The sequence below is a fragment of the Pleurodeles waltl genome, chromosome 3_1 (genome assembly GCF_031143425.1).
Source record: "Pleurodeles waltl isolate 20211129_DDA chromosome 3_1, aPleWal1.hap1.20221129, whole genome shotgun sequence".
Taxonomy (NCBI): domain Eukaryota; kingdom Metazoa; phylum Chordata; class Amphibia; order Caudata; family Salamandridae; genus Pleurodeles; species Pleurodeles waltl.
Genome location: NC_090440.1, coordinates 1,464,698,616 through 1,464,724,906, shown reverse-complemented (window position 1 = coordinate 1,464,724,906; position 26,291 = coordinate 1,464,698,616). Strand labels below are relative to the sequence as shown.

Below are 26,291 nucleotides of genomic sequence, written 5' to 3'. Positions count from 1 at the left end.
ATCAGGAACAGGGTCGTCCCCCTGTGATGACCACTTCCTGGGAAGTGTGGCAAAAATCCATCCCAGAAGGCAACAGTCTCTAAAAATCCAACATGGATTAATCTGATTTTTGGAGGTTACATCTGGCTGAGCCCACCCACTGGTGTGGCTAAAAATCATAAACACACCCCTCTCCTGCCCTCTCCTAATCTAATCAAGGGGGCACCTAATTGTCTGGGGTTGCAGGATGTGGGGGTGTTGCTGGGTGCTTCAAATGTCCTTCTCTGCCTTTGAAGACCAGTTTGGCCGCCCTCCCCCTTCCTGCCTCACCATCTGCTGAGGGGAGATTTCTCTCCCCCAAGCACATTCCTTTGTGTGAAGTCAGGCCACTTCACACCTCATCAAGGTAGCCTGGCAGAAGCTGCTGCAGGCTGGCCAATCAGAGCACAGCAGCAAAAACAATGCAGAGCTGAAATTGGCAACTTTTTAGGTAAAGTCTAAACTTTTTACCTGAACAAGTTATATTAAATCCAACAACTGGAAGTTGTGGGATTTATTACAACAATTAATTTGATACCAAATTCTTGGTATGTAACATTTAAGGAGACTTTAAAATTTAAAATAAAGTCTGCCCATTCTAGCCTATGAAGGCCATTTACTTCAATGAGGGAAAAACGAATTTGGCTGTTTTTACCTCACCAGGGCTTATAAATCTATTTTTATAAAGTCCCTGCTTATAGTTACATGGCACCCAGCCCTAGGGGCACATAGGGCACACCTTAGGGGTGACTTATATGTAAAAATAAGGTAGTTTAAGACTTTGGAAGTACCTTTAATTCCAAAGTCGAATTTGCATATAACTTTAATTTAAAAGCAGCCAGCAAGGCAGGCTTGCTTTTAAAATGACACTGGGCACCTCAGCAATGCACCTAGGTGTGCACCACCTATGCTGTGGTCCCTAAACCTACATGCCCTACCATATACTAGGGACTTATAGGTAGGTTAACTTAGCCAATTATAATTAGCCTAATTTGCATATCCATTTTACACAGAGCACAGGCCCTGGAACAGGTTAGCAGTACCCAGGTCACATTTAAAGTCAGGAAAACACCAGCAAAAATAGGAAAATGGGGGCAAAAAGTTATGGGGCCTCTGCAATCAACCCTGTTTTCTCACAGCTTATTAAAGTGTCAGCAGCAAAAGAGGCAGAATACTCTACACATGCCTGTCTTACACTGTCCCATCACCTGGAACCCACTCTGAATAAGGCCAAATCTTCCCTATCCCCAGCAACTACAATCAGCTATTTAAAAAAATTTTGAGGTAATTCTTGAGGTAAAGCCTTCCCATTACCTGATCGGGTGACAAAGGTAATGGCTCCGGCTGCATCCATAACTGCCCTTTGTCTTCTCAGTTCCGCAGTGGAAGGCACTAATGCACTCACCTCTTCAGCTGTAATAGATTTAATAGTGACCCACCTTCAGCCAGTGTCTCTCTGTTTGATACTTTTCATACTTGTTCTGTTAAAATCTGAGCTACGGTGACCTTCAAGGGGAGTGAGAGTGTTTAGTGCATTCACCTTCTTGATTTAAGTGTAGGTGCTTTTAAATAAGATGAGTGCACTACTAAATAAATACTGTCCTGGCCTATGGCTATTTTAAAAATGCATATTGATATTTTAAACTACCACGGATTTTCAACCTGACAACAAAGTATAAATAATCTGATAGAGACTTCTAGTTGCAGATTCCTTATCTTAGAATTTCCCCTAGGCGTCAGTCTGGATCTGGGGTTTTTTCTTGAGCAGTATCCCACCGTGTTGTCAGGTGGTGTTGGTCGGCTCCGCGTCCGTCACCAGCATTGTGTTCAATGGATATGATATTGTGGGACCTATATAGGTGCCACCCTGATGTCAGTTCTTTTCTTTCTGCACCAGCCAGGGCTGATCGGAAAGAGAGCTACCCCTCTGTCACTTTTTGACTGGTCTTTTTCAGTGTGTTGACACTCGTGGTGCATCTGGATGTCGTCAGGTAAGAGATGGCTCGAGCCCTGTGGATCCTGTCATCGGGTGATATCTGTGACAGATCCGCACCTCATGTGATTGTGGTGTCTGGAGCGTGACCACGGTCTGAAGTCGTTCTCAGAGTACCAGGCCATAAATTCAAAAGCTGTGAGGGAGCGGTCCCTAAAGCTCATTGTGGTCTGGCGCTTGGCTCTAAGTTGCTCCTATTCTGGTTTGAGAGAAGGCCCCGAGAACAGTTGTAGAGCCCACATTCTTTATCATCCCACTTTAAGTCCTCAGGATGGTTGGGTAATTTGAGGCACAAACAAAGAAGTCAAAGAAGAGCTAGCATTCTTCGACTTCACCCCGTCCGTAGACCGATGAGACGAGGGCAAAGGAGCATCGTTGTTCTAGGTCTCTGTGCTTGCCACTTGCATCTGGGTCGGCTCCGCATATCCTCGAGTTTCCGAGAGCCATAGCGACCCCAGCCCAACTTTGTGACTTTCAGGAGGCCACGTGCCTCATGTTTGGGCAGTTCGACTCTGCTGGTGCACCTTTGGGCACCGCGGGGTCGGCAGGGACCCCATCAGGTTCTGCAAAGACAGCTTCAGCTTTGGAGGCACCCATGAATATGTTCCTGGATCCGAACCAGCGTTGGTCGTACCATCTTGACCTTCCCCGGTGATGGTTCTGACGTCAACACTCCTGATGCCGCCAGCGTCTGTGGTTGGCGTCAATCCCATCCTCCTTGCCGACTCTGACATGGAGCCGGACCATCGTCGGACGACCATGATTCCAATTTCAGCAGGGACCTTGCCCCTGAGTTGGATGCTGACCCTTATTCTCTTGGGTTGGCGTACGGTGAGGATTGGGAGGGGGTCGCTGGACCCTTTGGAATACCACCTGGAAGATCCCATGGACAGGCAGATAGAACTGGGTGATACAGTGGTCTGGACACTTTTCCTTACACTGGCATGCTTTCTGCCCCTACCGTGGCTATGGAGGAGGGGGCTTCCTATTCAGTGGTGGTGAGGTGAGGGACTGAGATCCTAGGCCTAGAGCTGCCTTCCGTGGCAGTCAGGACTAACTTTGTGAGAGAGGTGTTTTAGCCTGGGGCTTCCACTGCTGTTCAATGAAGCCCTCACTGATGTCCTGCTGGGAACCAGGTCCAAACCCAGCACAGAGGCTCATGTGAACAGGACAATTGCCCACCACCTTAGACCCTCTCCAATTGACCCAGTGTTCCTGGTGCAACATCCAACCCCTGAAAGCTTGGTTATCCAAGCCTCCTCATCCCCGGGCACATTCACTTCCACACCCAAATATGGAATCCAAGAGGCTGGATCAGCTTGGGGAGAAGATGTTTTCTTCCCCCAGCCTGGCATTGCTGCCCGTAAACACTGCATGCCTTTGGGCTATTTTACCCATACTTTATGGGGCACAGTTACGCAGGTGCTGCCACAGGTCCCAGAGGAGGCCCTGGCCATTTTCTCCCAAGCTGTTGCTGCAGGGGAGACTAACTAGGCAGATTGGTTGCATCGGCGGTGGCCTTGAGATGCCATGCTTGGTTGAGGATGTCTGGGTTTTTGAGGGATGTCCAGTCCACCCTTATGGACATGCCCTTTGATGGCACCCGTCTCATTGGAGACAAAGCAGACTCATCGCTTGAGCACTTTAAGGAGTCCCAGGCTACAGCCCCTCGGGTGTTTATCGAGGTGATAGCAGACGTTGCAGCTCATCTGCGTAGATTAGGGGTTTTGGTCTTCCCTTAACTTGACGACTGGCTGTTGAAGGTGGGCTCGCCCCAGGCTGTCGTCTTCCTCCTCCAGACTACGGCACACCTCCTGCATTAGCTGGGATTCACTATAAATGTGCCAAAGTCACACTTTACTGCCTCTCAGATGCTCCACTTCATCAGAGATGTTCTGGACATGGAGAAGTTTCTGGCTTATCCTCCTGGCTGCGAGTCCAGGATATTCAGGCTATGATGCCGATGTTTCAACCTCTATCCTTGGTTTTAGTGAGAATGACTCTGAGGCTGCTGGGCCTCATGGCCTCCTGCATCCTGCTGGTGACACATGCCAGATGGCATATGCAGGCTCTGCAGTGAGATCTGAAGTTCCAGTGGGTGTAGCATCAGCGGAATCTCTTCGACATGGTCCAGATCTCGCAGGGAACTGTGCAAAATGTGCAGTGGTGGCTCTTGAACCATAACTGGGTCAGAGGCAGATCCCTCGTCCTTTCCCAATCAGATCTGACAGTTGTGTCACTCCTGGGATGGGGCGGCCACACGGGGGAGGGGGAGATCAGAGGCATCTGGTCTCCTGTGGAGTCCGGGCTCCACATCAGTATTTTGGATCTCAGTGTGATCAGACTGGCATTGAAAGCATTCCTTCCTTCTCTGAAAGGGAAAGTAGTGCAGGTTTTCACGTACAACACCATGGCCATGTGGTACTGCCACAAGCAGGGTGGGGTGGGGTTGTGGACCCTTTGTCAGGAGGCTCTGTGCCTCTTGACATGGCCGGAACTTCAGGATATTTCCCCGGTGGTTCAACACCTGTCGGGCTCTCTGACTGCCAGAGTGAATGAACTCAGTCGACAATGCCTGGTCGATCACAAATGGCATCTCCATCCGAAGGGTGATGCAAGGTCTCTTTCAGCAGTGGGAAGAGCCTTAGTTAGATCTGTTACCCCTGAGCAGAGAATGCAGAATGTCAATAGTTTTGCGCGTCAGAGTTTCCATGGTAGCAGTTGCTCGGCAGCGCTTTTTGCCTTGAGCGGAGCTCAGGCCTTCTATACCCCTTTCCACCTATACCACTTCTGTCCAGAGTTCTCAAGAAAATTGAGAACAACTGGCCCCAAGTAATCCTTGTAGCACCGGACTGGGCAAGAAGAGTCTGGTATTCTGAGCTATTGAGCATGGCCAGATCAGACTGCCCCTTCGGGAGGATCTTCTGTCGCAGCAGCATGGGAGGGTTCTCCACTCAAACCTGTCAAGTTCTTGCGTGGAAATTGAGCAGCAGCACTTGACAGTTTTTGATCTTCTGCCTGAAGTTTATAGTGTTATTGTGACGGGCTGAGAGTGTCTTGCCCGCACAGGAACGGGACTTGTGCTGTCTCTACCACTTCTATACCCGACCTTCCTGACCTCCTTCCCCGTGAGTGGCTGTTCCCCCCCCCTAACTCCCCCCCAGTCGCTGGAAGACAGGAGGTCAAAAACAGCAGCGCCAGCACCTGAAGGCGCGATCGTGGGAAGTGGAGAAGGAGACCTGGAGGATGCCGACACAACACGAGGACGAGAAGAAAACGAGCAGGAGAGAGCCGAAAGCACGCAAGGACAAGAAGACGACGATCAGGCTGACCTGGAGGGCGAGAGACACTGGTGGCCTGACGCGAGGAACCGAACAGCCAGACGGGCGCCCAACAACAACACCGGAAGCCTCAACAGCGAGAAACCCCGGGGAGGCGAAACGCTCATTCCTGCCACGCTTCAGGAGAAGCGTGGCTCTATCAGGTGCGTGGGACCTGTGGAATAGAGGAAGCGGGATGGGAAGAAAAAGGGTGGGTGGGAAAGGGAGGGGGGGTGGGGTTAGGCTGGGCACCTCTACACAAACAGATATTTAGCACGTACAAACGAGATAGCACACAAAAAAGGGAAAAAAACCAGAGCAGTGAGAAACGTTTTTTTTTTTAATAAAAAGCTACATGGGACAAGACAGGAGAATTGTGGGTACTGCGGCACAGAAACAAAAGAAATAAAATAGGAAGAAGAGGCGTCCTAGAAAGAAAGAAACAAGAAGAGCTGGAGACAGAGACAGATAGAGCAGAGCCAACCGAATAACAGGCAAAGGAAGAAAAGATAAGAGGAGACAGTTCAGGAGAAACGAAGGTGAGAAAACAGAGGACGGAAAACGAACGGACATGAAGACAAGAGAAGACAGGGAAAGAGGTAGACGAAAGGAACGTACCTCAAAGCACTTACAGTGGTATCTTTCTGTTTCTCCGCATGCGTTTTCCCGGGGAACCTGTGAGACTGTGTGAATAAATTTGTGGCATGGTGCACAGATGGATCTGTTTCCCCCCCTTTCTGCCCCTCTTTGCGATGTGCTCTTGCCTATACTTTCTTTGGCCCAACAGAGCTCTGCTTTGGGCACCCTTGAAGGTTATTTTTCTGCTATCTCTGCATTTCTGATATTACCTGACCAACTCTTTTTAAGTCTCCTATAGTTAGTAGGTTCCTTAAGGGTCTTACCCATATGTGTCCTCCATTACCATTCATCGTGCCCCAATGGGATTTGAATTTGGTTCTAACATTCCTCGTGTTCTCCCTTTGAGCCACTTCACAATTGCCCCATCAGGCTTCTAACATTAAAAACAGCCTTCCTTGTGGCCATTACATCTGCCTGACGGTTGTGGCACCTGCAGGCATTGTCATCTAAGCCACCCTACTTTTCCATCTATCCTGCCAAAGTGGCACTTCGCACATGGGCCTCCTTTCTTCCAAAAGTGGTTACGCCCTTCCATGTTGGCCAATCCATCACCTTGCCTACTTTCTACACACCCGTACATCCTTCTAAGGAAAATGAGAGACTCCACTGCCTGGACCCAAAAAGAGTGTTGGCGTTCTACTTTGATCGTACCAAAGAAATCCGGTGGGTGCTCAACTCTTTGTTGGGTATGTGAGGGGGAGAAAGGTCAGGCAGTACAGAAAAGAACCATTTCTAGATCAGTCATTCTCTGCACTAAAATGTGCTACTCATTGTCTAAAAAATAACTCTCCAAGGGTTTGCACTCTCACTGTACCAGAGCAACAGGTGCAACCACTGCATTAGCATGCATAATTCCAGCCCTGGACCTCTGTCAGGCAGTAACATGAATGCCTTGTACATCTTCATCAAACATTACTGTCTGGACAGCCAAGTCCGAAGGGAGGGGTTCTTTGTCTGTTCGGTCCTACATGACTTCCTAGTATGATCTTGGTTCGAAGACCCTCCTCCAGGTATGGTATTGCTTTGGTATCTGTTCTAAGGTAAGGAATCTGCAACTAGAAGTCTCTATCAGATGAACAAGTTACTTACCTTCAGTAACGTATCTGGTAGAGACATAGGCCCTCATTACAACCCTGGCGACAGCGGTAAAATGGAGAAAAGTACTGCCAACAGGCTGGCGGTACTTTTCTCCATAATCTGACATTGACGGTTTGGCTCAAGCCAAACCTCCAATGTACCACACCGTCTGCCACGGTGGTAACGCCCGCCAGGCTGGGTGGCCGTCACTAGCCCGCCCGCGGGATTATGACCCCGCCTACCGCCATGGTTGTCAGGTATGTAAATCTGTGAAGGATACAATGCTGGCGACGAGCATTTCTCCATAAGAAGTAGTCCAACTATGTTGCAGATCCAGCAATATTAAGTGAAATTAATGTTTGTTTTGTTTGTTTTGAAAAGAAACCACTCATAATTAGAAACTGAACCTAAGTGTAAAGAGAAAGTTAACTGGCCATTTCGAAGTCCTTTATCCTTTTTAATGGAAAAAGAAAGAAAATGGAGCAGCGAAGTAGCAGTTTTAGCACATCTCAAATGAAACACTAGTTTTGCAAGGGTGCCAGCACTTCCACTGCGGCACTGTGCTCAGCTGGGACAGTTGAAACCTTTGTTCTGTTTTTTACGTTTCCTGTAAGATCTCTGAGGTATGTGTTCCCTTCCCAAATCTATTCCTGATACGAAAATTGTGCTGTCTTGATACTATGTTTAGCTCTTCCAAACTCTCTGTTGTTATATGATGTTTTAAATGCATGTCAGGTCAAGTGACACTACAGAATGTTCATGTCTATTTTGTTATACATTCTGCCTTGGAATGTACGTATTTGGTTTTGGGGATAGTTGGTCCCTGGTGCTGTAAAGAAACAACATAAATAAACTACAGCTGATACTCCTTATAAAGTGTCCATGATTATTTGACTTCTACGCTCTCGGACATCTCTCTCAGAAAATAACTTGTTTGAAAGTAGTTTTACCTGTTTTTGTCTGGCGAAAACAATGTTGAATACAGTACCTGATCACAAATATTTGATTTTATTAGGATTTAAGTAGAGCTAATTTCAAGTTATCTGTGACACATGTTCATAAAAATGGTCATGTAGTGTGCCCAAGTATTTCCTGTGTGTTGGGAGTTATCGGGTGGTTTTTCTATCTGTTCTGAAATAGCTGTTTTATTAAACTTCTGTTCTTCTCTTGCCTCCTTTTTATTGACACATACCGCTCAGTAATCTATCTCCAAGTAAGAGATTACATTATTAAATAGAATGAGATCCGTAACTAAGAATTTCCTGCTAATTAATAAGGTCACGTCTTGCTTCCAGAATAGTTGTTTCTGAGACTCCATTGTAACAGGTATAAAAGATTTTCTTCCTCAGCATTTGATTCCTAATAGTCAATTGATTTGGTAATAACCACCTTTTAGGGGGAAGATCTTTTAACACTTCCAATCTGTCTTTACTGACTTTGATGCAAATAAGCAGGTGTTCCTGCGCTATTCTCTTTCAAAGTATTATTCCTTGGCAAGTGACTTGAATTAAATTTAAGATGAGGAACAGGGCATTTGTTTCAACTCTAAGAAGAGGACAGCTTGAGATAGTCTGTTGCGAATATTAGTTTGTTCAGGATACAAATCCTGCTGGAGCAGTCTTACAAGTAAGTATCTTTTATTTGTGTTTGTAGAGATTTAAGCATAGGACCTGCATAGTTGAAATTCTATTTTGTCTGCTCAACAAGTTAATTATTTGTACTAAAAATCACTTTTTCAGCTATTCATGCAAATTGAGGCCCTTTACCCTCGAAAATTTGGAACATGGACTCAATATGCAAAGCAATATTGCAATGCGCATATGAGGTACCTATTTCATGTTTATTAGTTGTGTCGTTTTTTGTCATAGGTATTTGATGCATGTGACAGGAATAATGACACTGCAAGAATGTTTTCTGAACATAATGTAATGTGCAAGAATATTTCTGAGCGAATCGTCTTTGTATGTGGCAGATCTAGACATGAGATGTGTCTGAATCTTTCTGTGGGAATGAGAGCGACTTTTACTACTTGAGCATTACCTTTCATTTCAAGTTTTGGAAATCTTATGTCCACGTTCGAGTTTTTGCAACTAGCCTTAATTTGTTGACTGTTCATGATCTCACCGTTTAAATTAATCCTCCGATTAAATCAGAAGCACCATGTTAAGCAATTCAAGTGAGGACCCTTGATAGGGACAAGGACCATAGTTTCATGTCATAGTAGACTTGATATTAGATGAGCAATTCATTACAGTCAATAGCTTCAAGTTCATTTTTCTCCAACTGTAGCTCATCTGTAATGTTAAAATGCTTTTCTCTTCCAGGGGATCCTCATCAATGGTCATAAACATTGAATATTCCCGCCCTCGTGCGGGGATCCCGGAGCATTTATAAAAAAAACACACATGTATAAGTATGAAATAAACACGAAAAATATAGCATTTTTTTTGTAGACAATTTTCTTACCAAATTCATGTATACAAGTGCACAACAGCAATGCAGACTATATTGATAAACAGGCTAAAATGCTTTATTTCTATGGAGTTTTTTTTTTTTTTAAACACTCCCTTTTATAATTACAAGAAGAAACTTTCCAAAGCCCCATAGCGGGGCCCAGGAAAAGAAGCAGAAGCAACACATGTCAAAAAAGAGAAAAGACTACATTGAAAACAATGGAGCATTATTAGCCAATAGGCTGCATGCAGGTTAATACAGCAGAACCACAAAGTTTGGCACCGTGCCTTTAAGACCCTGAGCACCTCCAGTATCCCACCATGCCTCAGGGGTGAAGGAGAGGTGACAGTTGGTTCACAGTTAGGTCAGTTCTTTTTTCCGGCTTCTTCTGAGAGGATCCTGGAGCTTTGAGCTCTCAATTTTTCTGAGTTTTTCCACAGAAAAATATTCAAAAACACTGTTTTTTCTACTGGAAAATGCCTTCTCTTTTTGTGAAGTGTTGTTCTTGTGGGAAGAAGGCCCAGTCTCATCCACACTCTCTCTGTATTGTGTGATTGCCTCAGAGCCACTGCCCTGATACATGCAGGCACTGTAAGAACATGTCAAAACGGACTTTGAAGGACAGAGAGAAAATCAGGCTTCATGGCCTTCATGAGAGGCAGAAAACATTGTCCTCTTCGCTCCCAGGCAGTAAACAAGCCATTCTCAGGAGAGACAGGCTAGATCGATGTCAGCTGGTATGAATGTGCCTGTCTTTTCCCCGTTGACGTCGTCGCTGCCACCGTCGCATCATCGCAAATCGCCGTCAACGACGACCCGATCGACGTCGAAGGATACGACATCGAAGGCGCATAGCCTTCATCGGGACAGATCTCCGTCGACGGCAACCCACCGATCGATGTCGAGCCAGCACTGCCATGCTCGTACGCCGTCGAAGGCATCACATCCCTCGACGGCACGAAAGACGACGTTGAGATCGCCTCAACGGGGAGAGCAGAGGCTTCCGTCGTCAGCGGTCCACCACTCGACGACAAAGCATACGACGTCGAGACCTGAGCAGTCCATGGTACTTCCTTTGACGTCGGTACACCTTCCGACGTCGAGACAGGCGCTGCCTGTCTCTCAAGGGGAAGAGCGTCAGCAACCACCGGCTGACAAGAATGTTACTCCAACAAGTCCAGTAGTCTCCATAAGGAGTGGATCGTCTGGGCGGTCAAGGGCCGCATCGTCAGGGCACATCTCGCCCATAAACCTATCGCCAAGGTGGTTGGAGAGTCTTAACAGAGCGCCTGCTTCTCCAGACTCTCACTACTCGCAGATGTATTCACCATCAGCGTCTCTTCCAAGGACACCATCGCCAACGGCGCGTACAGAACGGGCTTGTTCTATGTCTCGCCAGTCTGCCACTAGGCCTCGACGCACTACAACAAGATTTAGGAGCAGGTCACGCTCCCAGAGAAGATCAAGATCGCACCATCACAGAAGGTCTCCTTGGTCCACATCGTCGAGATCTTCCATAAGAGGTTACTCCCTGACTCTGACGGATTCTCCACCAGCTAGAGTTTCCCCGGTGGACGACATCACAACTTTCAACGAGGTGCTGCTCAGGGGAGCACAAAAGCTTAATATTGATGTCCCGGAACCTTCAACCTCCTTGTCAGTAATCTTTGAAACCCTGCAACACAGGGCGGTTTCAAAGAAGTTGTTACCGCTCGTGCCTGGTCTTCTCCAGCCAACCATGGAGACTTTCTTAACGCCAGCAAACCTCCGTTCAGCTCCCGCTAGGATCTTGAAAAAATACAAGGCCCCTGATCAAGATCCTCTGTTTCTCAGGGCTGATCCACCCCCAGACTCAGTCATATTGGCCGCAAGACGCATTCAGTTGCGTCATCCTCTACGGTTCCACCGGACAAGGAGAGTAGACACCTGGACTCTCTGGGGAGGAAGATGTGTGGCACGGCGGCGATGATGAAGGTCTCCAGCGCCTCTGTCACGATTCACCCTGAGCTTACCGTCGATGTTGGAGAGAGGTGGTGAGCGGCCCCGGTTCCTGCAAGTCCTGCTCTGGCCGAGGTAGGGGCGACCCCTTCCGGTAGCCACGGTGCTGTTTGACAATAGTAAGCCACTACAGTCCGTGCCCTCCAGAAGGAGTCAAAGAGGAAAAACCCCAAAAGGGTAAAAAACCTCCAACAGGAACTCCCTGAAACAGATGGAGGACACAAGGAATTAGAACTTAAGATCCTGGAATACTGGAGACAGAAGACAGATCAAGAACGACTGGCGTCACAAAAGGAAACCAGCCGGAGCGTGACTACCACCGTGGAAGTGTTGCAACGCAATGAGAAGAAAGATAGATTCCCCTTATATACCCCTAAACAGGAAGTGATAACCAGGAAGAAGTAATACCACCATCTTGGTTTGGGAAGAGGCCATAACTGAAAATAGAAAACATGCTCCTGAGTAAAGAGAAACAATGCATGCAGGGTAGAGAGGAAGTGCGCAGCATGCTGGGAAGGAGATAGGCATGCTTTATAAACTAGTCATGTGTAGGCAGGCAGATCTCGTGCGTGTGACAGGTGAGTGGATTTATGGAGGGGGGCCCTGGGCACCCTAAAGTGTTATGGACCCTGTGTGCTGAGCGCTGCGAGGACCGCAACCCGATTCTGGGTCTCTGGCCCTACCACGCTGGAAAACCAGCGCGCGGCCGGAGAAAAGGGGAGCGGCGGGTGCTGCGACCCTTGACCCGAGCCGCGGCTTCCCCCGCGGGCCGCCGCGGTTTCCCCAGGTTGCGCCGCAACCCCTCCCCCCCCCCCACCCCCCCACCCCCCCCCCAGGCCCCAGGCTTGTGAGGAAAAAGACGGAAGAAACTACGGACCAAAAGAGGGGCATGAACCGAAAGGGCATCTTCCCAGGAGCATTCACTCATAGGGTAGCCCTTCCAATGAATAAGGTATTGCAGACGACCATGGAAAACCCGAGAGTCAGAGATCTCCTGAACCTCGTATTCGGGCACATTATCAATCAACAGAGGAGGAGGAGGACAGGTGAATTGTCTGTGAAAAGGGTCAGGAATGCAAGGTTTGAGTTGTGAGACATGGAACACAGGATGTATTTTCCAAGTCTGAGGCAGGCGAAGGCGAACAGACACAGGGTTGATCTTCTGGAGAATCAGGAATGGACCATAATAACGAGGTTTAAATTTATTCTGGGTAAGTCGGAGAGGCAAGAATTTAGAGGAAAGCCAGACCTTATCGTGGACCTGATAACGCAGGGCCTCACAACGCTTCTTATCAGCCATCCTTTTCATGCGTGTCTTAGTGGCTACAAGATTTGAATGGATGACACGTTGGATACCCCGTAGTTGCCAGACATATGAGGAAATGGCCGGAAGATTGGAAGTATCTTTCAGAGGAGTAGGAAAGGCCCTTGGATGGAAACCATAAGAACCATAGAAAGTGGAGACTTTCGAGGCACTGTGTACTGAGTTGTTGTAGGAGAATTCTGCAAGTGGTAAATACATAGACCAATTACTCTGCGTAGCATTGCAGAAGCTGCGTAAATATTGTTCGAGGCCTTGATTCAGCCGTTCTGTCTGTCCATTTGTTTGAGGATGGAACCCTGAAGATAAGGCCACCTCTATTCCTAGGGTCTTACAGAATTGTTTCCAAAACTGGGAGATATATTGAGGACCTCGATCTGAGATAATGACCTGTGGTAGTCCATGAAGCCGAAATATCTCCTGGATAAAGATTCGGCTTAGTTCCTTAGCCGTGGGTAGTTTTCTTAATGCCGTGAAATGTGCCATCTTTGTGAAGGAATCAATGGTTACTATTATCACTCGATTTCCAACTGAAGAGGGCAAAGAGCACATAAAGTCAGTGGAGATAGTGTGCCATGGACCTGGGGGAACAGATAATGGACGAAGTAATCCTACTGGTTTAATACGGGGTGTCTTGGCTTGTGCACATATGGGACAGGAAGACACATAATCCTCAGTATCCGCCTTGATAGTGGGCCACCAGAAAGAGCGAAGCAGGAGCTCTTGGGTAGCTTTCATTCCGCGATGACCTGCGATGGGGGAATCGTGGCACATACGTAGGGCTTCTGTCTGGACTAAGTTAGTAGGTAGGAACAGGGCTTTGTTGTGGTAATAGTATTCTTGATCTATATGAAGCTGCGGGCGTAAATTGTTCATCTCTGTTGTTTCCAGGTTGGAATATTCAGATTTAACCTTGTCTAGGAATGTCTGTACTAAACCAATTATCTTATTGCCTTCAAATAGGTTTTGTACAGGAGAATCGCTACACTCAGGGTAACGCCGGGACAAGGCATCGGATAAGATATTCTGAGAGCCAGGGATGTATGTAATGTAAAAATCATATTGACTAAAAAAGAAAGCCCATCGAGCTTGCCGGCTATTTTGACACTGAAAGTTTCTCAAGCATTGTAAATTTCGGTGATCTGTCCGTGCCTCAAAGGGTTCTTTCGAGCCCATCAGGAAGTGCCTCCATTCCGTGCACGCTGTCTTCAAGGCGAGTAATTCTCGTTTTAACACTGAATAGTTCCGTTCGGAATCGGATAATATGTGTGAAAGATAGAATACAGGATGCTCTAACCCATCATCATCTTGTTTCTGTAGCAAGGCAGCCCCTATGGCTCTTTCTGAGGCAACGATGAACTGTTTGGTGGTGTCTGGGTGCCGTAGAATGGGAGCTTGAATGAAGGCCTTTTTTAATTCTTGAAAGGCCAACTCAGCGTCTTGTGTCAAACAAAAACCTTTCCTTAGATTGTCTTTCTTAAGGGTTTGTGCAATATAACTGGTTCTATAAATTGTCGATAGAAATTGGCCAATCCCAAAAAACACTGAGTTTCTTTGATGGAAGAGGGGGATGGCCAATCCAGGATAGCTTGAATCTTATCTGAATCCATGGCAACACCTACTAGGTTAATGCAATATCCCAGGTATTTTACCTCAGTTTGGTCAAATTCGCATTTTTCTGGCTTGCAGAATAGATGATGTTGTCTGAGTCTATCTAAGACTTGGAGTACATGTTTAGTGTGTTGTTCTGGGTGGACAGAGAATATTAAAATGTCATCCAGATAAACAACCACAGTTTGGTGTAGAAGATCACTTCCGGTTGGGGGCAGCGCTCTAGTTGTTGCTGGCTGAGGGGATTTAATGTCACTTCCGGTTTCCAGTAGTTCACTTCCGGTTGGGGGCAGCGCTCTAGTTGTTGCTGGTTGAGGCGATTTAATGCCAGCTAGAACACGGCCGCATTGACTAGGTGAGCGCGTTTCTGTCCGTGTACACATTTATTTTTAACTTGCACATTTTTAACTTTTAATTCTCTGTTAACTCTGCTAATTTTAAGTTTTACTTACTTTGTGCACAGGCACTTTTCTCCATTCTCGCCGACTGTGAATTGGCTTTTTGTGCTACTTGTGGGGGCTGCTTGGGGGCTGTTGAGGGCTTTAAAACCGGAGGGGTCCAGTTTTTGGCCTCGGACCCGGTAGGAAGTTTGGGCCTGTTAGAGCCCACTTCCGGTTTCCGGTAGTTCACTTCCGGTTGGGGGCAGCGCTCTAGTTGTTGCTGGCTGAGGGGATTTAATGTCACTTCCGGTTTCCGGTAGTTCACTTCCGGTTGGGGGCAGCACTCTAGTTGTTGCTGGCGGAGGGGATTTAATGCCAGCTAGAACACGGCCGCGTTGACTAGGTGAACGCGTTTCTGTCCGTGTACACATTTATTTTTAACTTGCACATTTTTAACTTTTAATTCTCTGTTAACTCTGCTAATTTAAAGTTTTACTTACTTTGTGCACAGGCACTTTTCTCCATTCTCGCCGACTGTGAATTGGCTTTTTGTGCTACTTGTGGGGGCTGCTTGGGGGCTGTTCATTTTTTTGAGGGCTTTAAAACCAGAGGGGTCCAGTTTTTGGCCTCGGACCCGGTAGGAAGTTTGGGCCTGTTAGAGCCCACTTCCGGTTTCCAGTAGTTCACTTCCGGTTGGGGGCAGCGCTTTAGTTGTTGCTGGCTGAGGGGATTTAATGCCACTTCCGGTTTCCGGTAGTTCACTTCCGGCTGGGGGCAGCGCTCTAGTTGTTGCTGGCTGAGGGGATTTAATGCCAGCTAGAACACGGCCACGCAGCGGGCGCACCACTGGCGGGCCGCTGGTGCGCCAAAGGCAAGCCCGTCTGCGCCCGTCTGCGCCAGTACGGGCCAGAGGGCCAGGAACCTTACATTTTTGATCAAAAAAGGCCAGCTTACCCCATTTGATAGCGGTAGTGGGGCAGGTAGTCCCTGTCCTCATAAGTTTACCCCGGGGATTTCGACCCCCTGGAAATGCACATGTTGCAACTGGTCTGTGCCGAAATCCCTAACAGTGGAGGAGCATAGGGCTTTGAGGGAGGCGGGGAACAAGACCAATCAGACGAAGTACGGGGGTACTAGGGACGACAGGGCGAGGGGATCTTTTGCTCTTATTAATGCCAGATCCCTGCCCAAGCATAAGTTGGAAATTAGTGAACTTATTATTTCCACTGATATTGATTGCCTTTTTATTACGGAAACATGGGCTAGACCTGACTTGAACCCTGACTTCATTGAGGCCTCCCCTGCGGGCTACTCGTACTACAGAGCTGATAGAACTATGGGCAGAGGGGGGGGATTGGCCATCATTTGTAGGTTGGATCTCACCTGTATTTTGACTGGTGGGAGCACCTTCTCGGAGGTATGTGAAATGATGGCCTTTAAACTTTTTGATGGCTATTATTTAGTCGCAGAAGGGCTCTTAGTATATCGCCCTCCTGGCCCTCTCTCTAATTTCCTTGCCGAGTGCACAGACCTGCTGGAACCGCTGGTCATGGCACCAAAGGCAATTATATTGGGGGATTTTAACATTCATTTCGACGACAGTAGCAACCGGCTGGTTACGGAATTCCTCGATCTGATGGTTTCCTTAGATTGGATTCTAAAGGAAGGCTCGGCCACTCATGTAGCTGGCCACACCCTCGATGGTATTTTTACCCGCCCTGAGGTGGATATACAACTTACTACGACCCCGGTTGCGTGAACGGATCACTCTCTTTTGACTTTTCACTTCGCACATACACGGTTTTTTCCGACACGTACACCCTCGAATAAACTTATTAGACAATGGAAAAGTATTAAGGCAAAACCCCTGGAAACAGCACTAAACAGCTGGAACGATCCTAAGTTGTCCGTATTACCGCCATTGGCCCATTTTAATCAGGGAATCTCGGCGGCGATTAACTCTTTAGCCCCTCAGAAGGTACATGCACCACGACTGGGGAAAAAACCTAGTCAACCTTGGTTTTCCTAGGATCTTAAAACACTTCAGAGGAAATACAGGCAACAGGAGCGGCGCTAGAGGCTTAAGCCGGACCCCAGCGAGAAATCTGATTTAAAAACGGCCTTAAATTGTTATAAGGCGGCTTGTCTTAAAGCTAAATCAGAATATTTTACGAGTAAAATTAGGAAAGGAGCTAATTCCTCTAGAGAGTTGTTTAGAGTTATCAATGTCCTGACCACCCCGCCTTGTGCGCCTAAGCAGGACAACTCACAAGAATTCTGCAACAAAGTTGCAGATTTTTTTGAAAGTAAAATTCTAAACATCCATTCTAGCTTTACCTTAGCTAAGACTCAGGGGTCCTCCTCTCCGCCCAACACCGCGGCCGGGGTCTCTCCTGGTCTATGCTCAGCCGCACTTAACAACCGGAGGCTACTGTCCAAGTTCAACATGCCATCTCAAGATATGCTCAGTAAGCTGCTCCGCGAATGCAAATCGGGGTCGCCACTGGACCCATGCCCGCCGGCCATTTTGCATCTGGTCCCGGAACTGACAGTATCTGCGCTAATCCCTGTTTTCCAAGAAGTTCTTACTTCCTGCATTTATCCATCTGCATAGAAGGAAACTACTATTATTCCTTTAAAAAAGAAGGAAACAGGGAAACATGATGATCTTACCAATCTTCGTCCTATAGCTTTGCTTCCCTTGCTGGCTAAAATATTTGAGAAATTTATCAACAAAGAACTGGTCAATTTTCTGTCAGTTTCAGAGGGTTTTTAAACGTCTCAACATGGATTTCGGAAATTCCATAGCACGGAATCGGCCCTCATCTCCTCATCTGATAATATTCGGAGGTTGGTTGATGAGGGACAGGGTGTTGTGCTGGTTCTACTAGACCTTTCTGCGGCGTTTGACACCATTTCCCCCCCACATCCTGTTAGAACGCCTACATTATATGGGGATCAGGGACCAGGCTCTGGCGCTGCTCGAGTCCTTTCTCATGGACAGGTGGTCTACCGTAAGTTGAGGAGACTTTAGGTCCCCGGCCTACCTTCTGCCCTGTGGGGTCCCTCAGGGATCCTCACTTAGCCCCACTTTGTTTAATGTTTATGTGGCCCCTCTGGCAGAACTTATACGTTCTTTTGGTTTCACCCCCACCTTATATGCAGACGACACGCAGATTATTATTCCTATCAACAATGATGGGGAGATAGTCGCAGCTCGGTTTAACACCTGTATGTCAGTGGTAAGCAGTTGGATGAAGACCAACTGGCTGAAATTGAACTGTGAGAAGACAGAAGTTCTCTGTTTTGGGACAAGTAAGGCACTATGGTCCCCTAGTTGGTGGCCTAAAGAGTGCGGCACTCTGCCCCTACCGGGTTCCACATCCAGAAACCTAGGATTTATTTTCGACGATCATTTGTCTTTCCAACCGCAAGTTAATCTGACTATAAAAACCTGCTTGTGGACGTTGAGAAAGCTGAAGAAAATGTTCCCTTTTCTAACTAAAGAATGGAGAGTGACGGCTACTTTGGCGTTGGTCGGATCCAGATTGGACTATGGTAATGCCCTTTTGCTTAACTTGGATAAAAAATCTCTTAAAAGACTGCAGCTGATACAGAACACAGCTGCTAGACTAATTCTGAATCTGCCACGATCTGCCTCTGCTAAGGAAAGCCTTAAAAATCTTCATTGGCTTCGAATAGCCCAACGGATATCCTTTAAGGCGCTCTGTATTTCCCATAAAGCCGTGCACGGGATTGGGCCCAAGTATCTTACTACTAAACTTCATTGGCACCGACCCACACGGTTGCTGCGGTCGGCCAATACCTTTCTCATCCAGGTGCCCCGCACTAAGAAGGTGAAGTGGGGGGATAAAGCCTTCACTATAGCGGCTGCGAGGACTTGGAATTCTCTTCCGCTGGAGCTGAGGAAAGAGCATAACTATCTGATCTTTAGGAAACGGGTCAAGACTTGGCTGTTTCCTCGATAATTGTCTGATTTCTTTCTCTGACATTGCCGCTCTCCCTTAGTCAGCGCTTCGATGCCCCCGGGCTGGAATGCGCTCTACATATACCTCCATACATACATACAAGATCAGAAAAAATAGCGTCCATGAATCTTTGAAAGATGGAGGGGGCATTGGTTAGTCCAAAAGGCAGCACCCGGTATTCATAATGACCGAAAGGTGTTCTGAAGGCGGTCTTCCATTCATCACCTTCCTTTATCTTTAAAAGATTATATGCTCCTCTAAGATCTAACTTGGTGAATCTCTTTGCCCCTCTGACGGCTTCTAAGATATCCTTAATAAGAGGTAGAGGGTATCGATCCTTTGTAGTAATCTTATTTAATCCTCTAAAGTCTATACAGGGACGCAAGTCTTTCGTCGTCTTTGGTACGAAAAAGAGAGGAGCCCCTGCAGGTGAGGAGGAAGGGGCAATCAAACCACTCTGTACGTTCTCCTCTAGGTATTCCTTGAGGATCTTCTTCTCAGGTTCGGTTAGAGAGTACATTCACCCAAAAGGAACCAAGGCATCTGGTTCCAAAGGAATGGCGAAATCGTATTCTCTATGGGGTGGCAGTTCAGGTCTTTCTGGTTTCTGGAATACATCGGCATATTCTAGGTAATGTCTGGGTACTCCTTGTAGAACGTTAATAGAACATCCCACCTTAGGTGGTGCAAGTAAGAGACTCTTCGGGACCAATAGTTTCCTGCTAAGTAACAGTGGTGTTGGCAAAAGTGAGAGGATAGAGAAATGGTTCTTGTCTCCCAATTAATGTAAGGGTTATGCAGAGTTAGCCATGGAATCCCCAGGATCATAACGTGATGTGGCGAAGAGATTAAATCAAAAGAAATGTTTTCTTGATGTTTCCTGAATTGTAGACATAGGGTAGGAGTGGTATATTGTACAGGTCCCGAGGCCAAGAGTGAACCATCCACTGTGTGGACTTGTTCTGGTACTTCCTTAGGTATTTGCAAAATCTGTCTTTCCCTGGCCCAGGTTTCGTCTAGGTAGATACCACTGGCTCCACAGTCCAGCAAGGCCAGTGCTCTTTCTTCACAGCCATCTGTTAGGTGGAGGATAACAGGTAAGAGGAAAAGAGTAGTTCCTTCCTCCCTTGAGGAGCAAATGGAAGGTATTTTGAAATATCCCGTCCTCACCCTTCTCACTGAGGACGGGAATTGGCGTTTCCCAAGGGCTTGGCTGGACGGACGGGACAGGTACGAATTAGATGACCAGCAGCACCACAATAAAGGCAAAGTCCTTTCCTTCGTCTGTTTTCCCGCTCACTAGATGATAATGGCCCTCGTGCCGTGTCGATTTGCATAGGTTCTTCATCGATAGCACCCTTAGGTTCAGAGCGAGTCTCCTCGGAACGATGAGGAAGGGTGCGGGACGTCAACGAGTGTGATGGTATACGACTTTTCTTTTTCTCCATCCTTCGCTCATTTAACCGATATTCTATTGCCAGGGTCTGATCCATTAAACCCTTAAGATTCTCCACTCTGGCAGAGTGCACTAGTTTGTCCTTAATGTCCTCTCTGAGACCCCTCTGAAACAGGGTCACCAAAGTACGCTCCACCCAGGAAGTCTCAGCTGCCAACTGTCTGAAGCGAGTGATGTATTGTAAGACGTCCTGATTTCCTTGTTGAATATCGCAGAGAGCTTCCTCTGCTGAAGACTCCAGTCCAGGACGCTCAAACATCTGCTTAAAGGCGGTGACAAAGCTTGAATAATTAGACAGGCTAGGGTTGTTGCTTGTCACCAAAGGAGTTGCCCATGCCAAGGCTGGTCCAGATAGGGCGCTGATCAAATACCCAACCTTGGTCTTGTCTTGCATGAACAGTGAAGGACTGAATGCGAAGTAGACCGTCAAGGCATCCAGGAACTCTCGTAATTTGTTAGGATCCCTGGAGAAGCGAGGCGTAGTTGCGGAGACCGTAGGAACATCGGGGCTTCTAGAGGCGAAGGCTTGTCGGAAGGCTGTGTTTTCGGTACGTAGCTGTTGGAGTTCTTGAGCCTGTTGTTGTATTGTCAGGAGCAGGGTTTGGCTTGTTGGTTCTGTACTCATCACGGGATTCTCCATGGTTCCGGACGGCGACTGGAATTTTGGGCGTTGCAATCTGTCACGATTCACCCTGAGCTTACCGTCGATGTTGGAGAGAGGTAGTGAGTGGCCCCGGTTCCTGCAAGTCCTGCTCTGGCCGAGGTAGGGGCGACCCCTTCCGGTAGCCACGGTGCTGTTTGACAATAGTAAGCCACTACAGTCCGTGCCCTCCAGAAGGAGTCCCAGAGGAAAAACCCCAAAAGGGTAAAAAACCTCCAACAGGAACTCCCTGAAAAAGATGGAGGACACAAGGAATTAGAACTTAAGATCCTGGAATACTGGAGACTGAAGACAGATCAAGAACGACTGGCGTCACAAAAGGAAACCAGCCGGAGCGTGACTTCTACCGTGGAAGTGTTGCAATGCAATGAGAAGAAAGATAGATTCCCCTTATATACCCCTAAACAGGAAGGGATAAACAGGAAGAAGTAATACCACCATCTTGGTTTGGGAAGAGGCCATAACTGAAAATAGAAAACATGCTCCTGAGTAAAGAGAAACCATGCATGCAGGGTAGAGAGGAAGTGCACAGCATGCTGGGAAGGAGAAAGGCATGCTTTATAAACTAGTCATGTGTAGGCAGGCAGATCTCGTGCGTGTGACAGGTGAGTGGATTTATGGAGGGGGGCCCTGGGCACCCTAAAGTGTTATGGACCCTTTGTGCTGAGCGCGGCGAGGAGCGCGACCCAATTCTGGGTCTCTGGGTCTCCGGCCCTGCCGTGCTCAAAAACCAGTGCGCGGCCGGAGAAAAGGGGCGCAGCGGGTGCCGCGACCCTTGACCCGAGCCACGGCTTCCCCCTGCGGCCCGCCCACGGGCCGCCGCGGTTTCCCCAGGTTGCGCTGCAACGGCTTGTGCTCGCGGCTGCGGCGCAACAGCCTCAGCACTCCTAGGCAGATATGATCGGTCACTCTGGGACTCGCTGAGCAGATTTGCAGAAAAGCTGCCTAGAGAGGACAGGCAGGATTTTCAGGAGATCCTTCAGGAGGGAAGTCTGGTGTCCAACCAGATCATCAGTGCAGCAGCAGACGGTGCAGACTTGGCAGCACATGGTTACGCGCATGGGGTTTGTGCGAGAAGATCTTCCTGGCTGAGGCTCACAGGATTAAAGCAGGATGCGCAACAGCGTATTATGAATCTTCAGTTTAATGGAAACTCGCTATTTGGAACCCACACAGATGATGAGATGGCACGTATGAAGGCGGAGGTCGACACAATGAGGGCAGTGGGCCTCGAGAGAAGGAAAGACTTCAGGCGAAGATACAGGCCTTACGACAGGCGCCAGTTCCAACAGAGGGTTCAAACCCCTCATTGGTCCCAGAGACCACAACAGAAACAAGGGCGTCCCCTCTTCCAGTCTCGCAAGGCCACAAGAGACCGAGGATCAAGCAGACCTCAGCAGTCTACCCCCAAAGCCCCCGCAAAACAATGAGGATTCGCTTCCCGTAATACCGTACACCGGTTGGGGGAAGTATCACAGCGTTCGCTCACGAGTGGCATTGCATAACAAAAGACAAATGGGTGCTGAACATTGTAGAGAGTGGATACTCTCTTCTTTTCCGACAACCTCCACCTCATTTGCCACCAACCAAATCGAGACCTGCTCACATGAGCTTATTACGCGAAGAGGTTCGCGCTCTGTTACAGAAAAAAGCGATAGAAAAGGTGCCAGCCGCACAAAGAGGAAAGGGGGTATACTCCCGCTATTTTCTAGTAGAAAAAGAGGGTCAGGAAGGAGTCTTCAGACCGATTCTAGACTTGAGGCTGCTGAACAAATACATAAGGAAGCAAAAGTTCAGAATGCTGGGTCTTCACCAGATTTTCCCTCAACTGCATCGAGGAGACTGGATGTGCTCCATAGATCTGCAGGATGCGTATTTTCATATCCCGATCATTCCCAAACATCGGAAATTCCTTCGATTTGTGATAGCCTCCCAACACTATTAGTTCAAGTGCTTCCTTGCGGCCTGAAATCTGCCCCTCGCGAATTCTCCAAGTGTGTAGCAACGGTAGCGGCGCATTTAAGGAAGCAGAAAATCTTTGTTTATCCATACCTAGACGACTGGCTACTGAAAGCCTCCTCTCCGGAACAAGCGAAAAAGCATCTAGACATTGTGCTCAGTGTTTTCCGGTCTCTAGGTCTACAAGTCAATTTCCAAAAGTCCACCCTCATCCCAACACAAACCCTCCACTACCTGGGAGCGATACTGAATACAGAGCTCGAAAGAGTGTATCCTTCGGAGGACAACTGTTATCAATAAGGAGGAAGTGTCAAGACCTTCTGGGTTCTCCCGCGTGTACGGCCCTTCAAGTGACACCTCTATTGGTCTCCATGGCCTCTTGCATTTTCATAGTCCCGAACGCCAGGTTGCATATGAGACCTCTTCAAGAGGCTCTAGAGGAAAACTGGAATCAACACACTGGCCACTGGGAAGACAGAATGCTTCTTCCGGTAGGAGCGCGGCAATCATTACAATGGTGGCTGCGCAGACATCACCTATCAGTAGGAGTTCCGTTTCATCATCCAATCCCGTCCGACACTCTAGTAACGGATGCATCGCTTCAGGGCTGGGGAGCTCATCTGGGTTCCCTTCAAGCTCAGGGCTTGTGGTTCAGCAAAGAGAAGTCGTACCATATCAACCTGCTGGAGCACAGAGCGGTCCATCTGGCTCTCAAATCATTTGCTCCATCGATTCGGGGAAAGTCTCTCTTGGTGCAGACGGACAATACGACAACAATGTATTATCTGAACAAGCAAGGAGGGACGAGATCCCGGCCCCTGTCTCGGGAGTCTCAAGACATTTGGCATAGGCTCATAGCGAGGGGAATGTCTCTTACAGCAATTCACCTTCCAGGGCAGCAAAACGTGGAGGCGGACTTCCTAATCAGAACCCTCGAGGATTCTTCACGACGAGGTCGTCGAAGGCATCTTCGTTCAGTGGGGTCAGCCTCAGTTGGATCTGTTTGCAGACGAGGTAAACAAAAAATGCCCAGACTTTGCGTCCAGGTTCTACCGTCCGGGGTCTCAAGGGAATGCCCTGTTGATCGACTGGTCAGGGATATTTCTCTACACTTTTCCACTGATTCCCCTGATACCAGCGGTGATAAACAAACTCTACAGATCCAACACCAGAATGATTCTCATAGTCCCGGAATGGCCTCGTCAGATCTGGTACACGGATCTCCTCAACCTGTCAGAACAACCGCACAAGAGACTGCCGTGCAGACCAGATCTCCTTTGCAGGTTGGGAGGCAAGATTCTTCACCCCAACCTTCCCTCTCTGAGCTTGACGGCATGGCTCCTGAATTCCTGCAGTATGGGCATCTAGGGCTATCGCAGGAATGCATGAACATCTTAAAGGAGTCCAGTAGGCCTTCCACGTGGCGCTCTTATGCGTTCAAGTGGAAGAGATTCTGCATATGGTGTCGTCAGCAGGGTCAGAATCCCATTCTGGCGCAGGAGGAGGTCCTATTGTCTTACCTGCTCCATCTGGCGAAATCAGGTCTGCAAGTGTAATCTATTAAGGTACATTTATCTGCCATTACAGCCTATCGTAAGTCACCTCAGGAATCCTTCTTTACAATGACAGTAGTCAAGGATTTCTTAGAAGGCTTGAAGAAGGTTTTTCCACCCATTCGAAAACCCTTGCCTCCATGGGAACTGAACATAGTATTATCTAGACCCTTTCGAGCCTGTCCACAAAGCTTCTTTACAACACCTTACGTGGAAGACAGCTTTTCTCGTAGCCATTACTTCGGCGAGGAGGGTCAGTGAGATTCAGGCTTTGTCCTCCAAGGAACCGTACACGGGTTTCCATGAAAATAGAGTGGTTCTAAGAACTCATCCATCATTCTTACCGAAGGTGGTGTCGGATTTTCACATTAATCAGACTATTTCTCTACCAACTTTTTTCCCCAATCCGGATACTCCGGTGGAGAAAGCTTTGCACTCCCTGGATTTGAAAAGAGTGCTAAAATTTTCCTGGATAAGACCAAATTGATTAGACGATCTCACCATCTGTTTGTAAATTACGGTCATATGAGAACAGGCGATGCAGCTTCAAAACGAACCATATCTAGATGGATAGTTTCATGTATTGTTACTGCATATCAATTGGCTAACAAACAGTTATTGGCTAGGCCTAAGGCTCATTCGACAAGAGGAAAGGCGGCTACTGCTGCCCTCCTTAATAATGTTCCAATTTCTGAAATCTGTAAGGCTGCTACATGGAAATCTGTACATACATTTACTAGGCATTACTGTTTGGACTCAGATGCCAGAGCAGATGCTCAGGTTGGGCAAGCGTCTCTGAGAAATTTGTTTGCATAGTGTATGTCTTTTTCCTGCACTTCTGTTAGACAATCCGCAGAGATAAGGGATGGGCTTGCTAATCTATTCAATGTTTATGACTATTGATGAGGATCCCCTGGAAGAGAAGGATAAGTTACTTACCTGTAAATCCTAGTTCTTCCAGGGGTATCCTCATCAAAGTCATAAACAACCCACCCTGCTCCCCGGACGCAAGTCTCCTAGAAGTGCAGGACAGACTATCTCTCTAATCTGTTGGAGGTGTTGTCACCGTAAAAAAAGTACTGACCTAACTGTGAACCAACTGTCACCTCTCCTTCACCCCTGAGGCATGGTGGGATACTGGAGGTGCCCAGGGTCTTAAAGGCACAGTGCCAAATTTTGTGGTTCTGCTGTATTAACCTGCATGCAGCCTATTGGCTAATAATGCTCCATTGTTTTCAATGTAGTTTTTTCTCTTTTTTCACATGTGTTGCTACTGCTTCTTTTCCTGGGCCCAGCTATGGGGCTTTGGAAAGTTTCTTCTTGTAATTATAAAAGGGAGTGTTTAAAAAAAAAAGAAAAAAAACAACTCCATAGAAATAAAGCATTTTAGCCTGTTTATCAATATAGTCTGCATTGCTGTTGTGCACATGTATACATGAATTTGGTATGAGAATTGTCTACTAAAAAATGCTATATTTTTCGTGTTTATTTCATACTTATACATGTGTGGTTTTTTTATACATGCTCCGGGATCCCTGCACGAGGGTGGGAATATTCAGTGTTTATGACTTTGATGAGGATACTCCTGGAAGAGAACTAGGATTTACAGGTAAGTAACTTATCCTTTTCTGGCATTTCACATTATCATGAGCCATTTCAGTACTGTGAATGGCGTCTCCCCACACCATGTACTGCGCACTGCTCTGAATGACCATAGAATGTGTCGCCAGGCTCAGAGGCTGGGTGCAGTTTGTTACTAGACACAAGGCCCTGCTTTCAGAGCTTGCTCGGTTCTGGTTATTACAAGCAGATTGCGGGGAGGAGAAAGAATATGGGGCAGGGTCTACAATTCATATCTTGCA

General features: G+C 47.5%; 1 protein-coding gene across 2 annotated transcripts in view; it reads left to right on the top strand.

Annotated features, from left to right (window-relative positions):
• ZRANB3 (zinc finger RANBP2-type containing 3) overlaps positions 1-26,291 on the top strand; it is a 744,981-nt gene that overhangs the window by 348,473 nt on the left and 370,217 nt on the right. For both annotated transcript variants that reach the window (XM_069225060.1, XM_069225059.1), the window contains one exon: positions 8,787-8,872. In XM_069225060.1, coding sequence (XP_069081161.1) covers positions 8,787-8,872 — 86 coding nt within the window. The remainder of the gene's footprint in view (positions 1-8,786; positions 8,873-26,291) is intronic.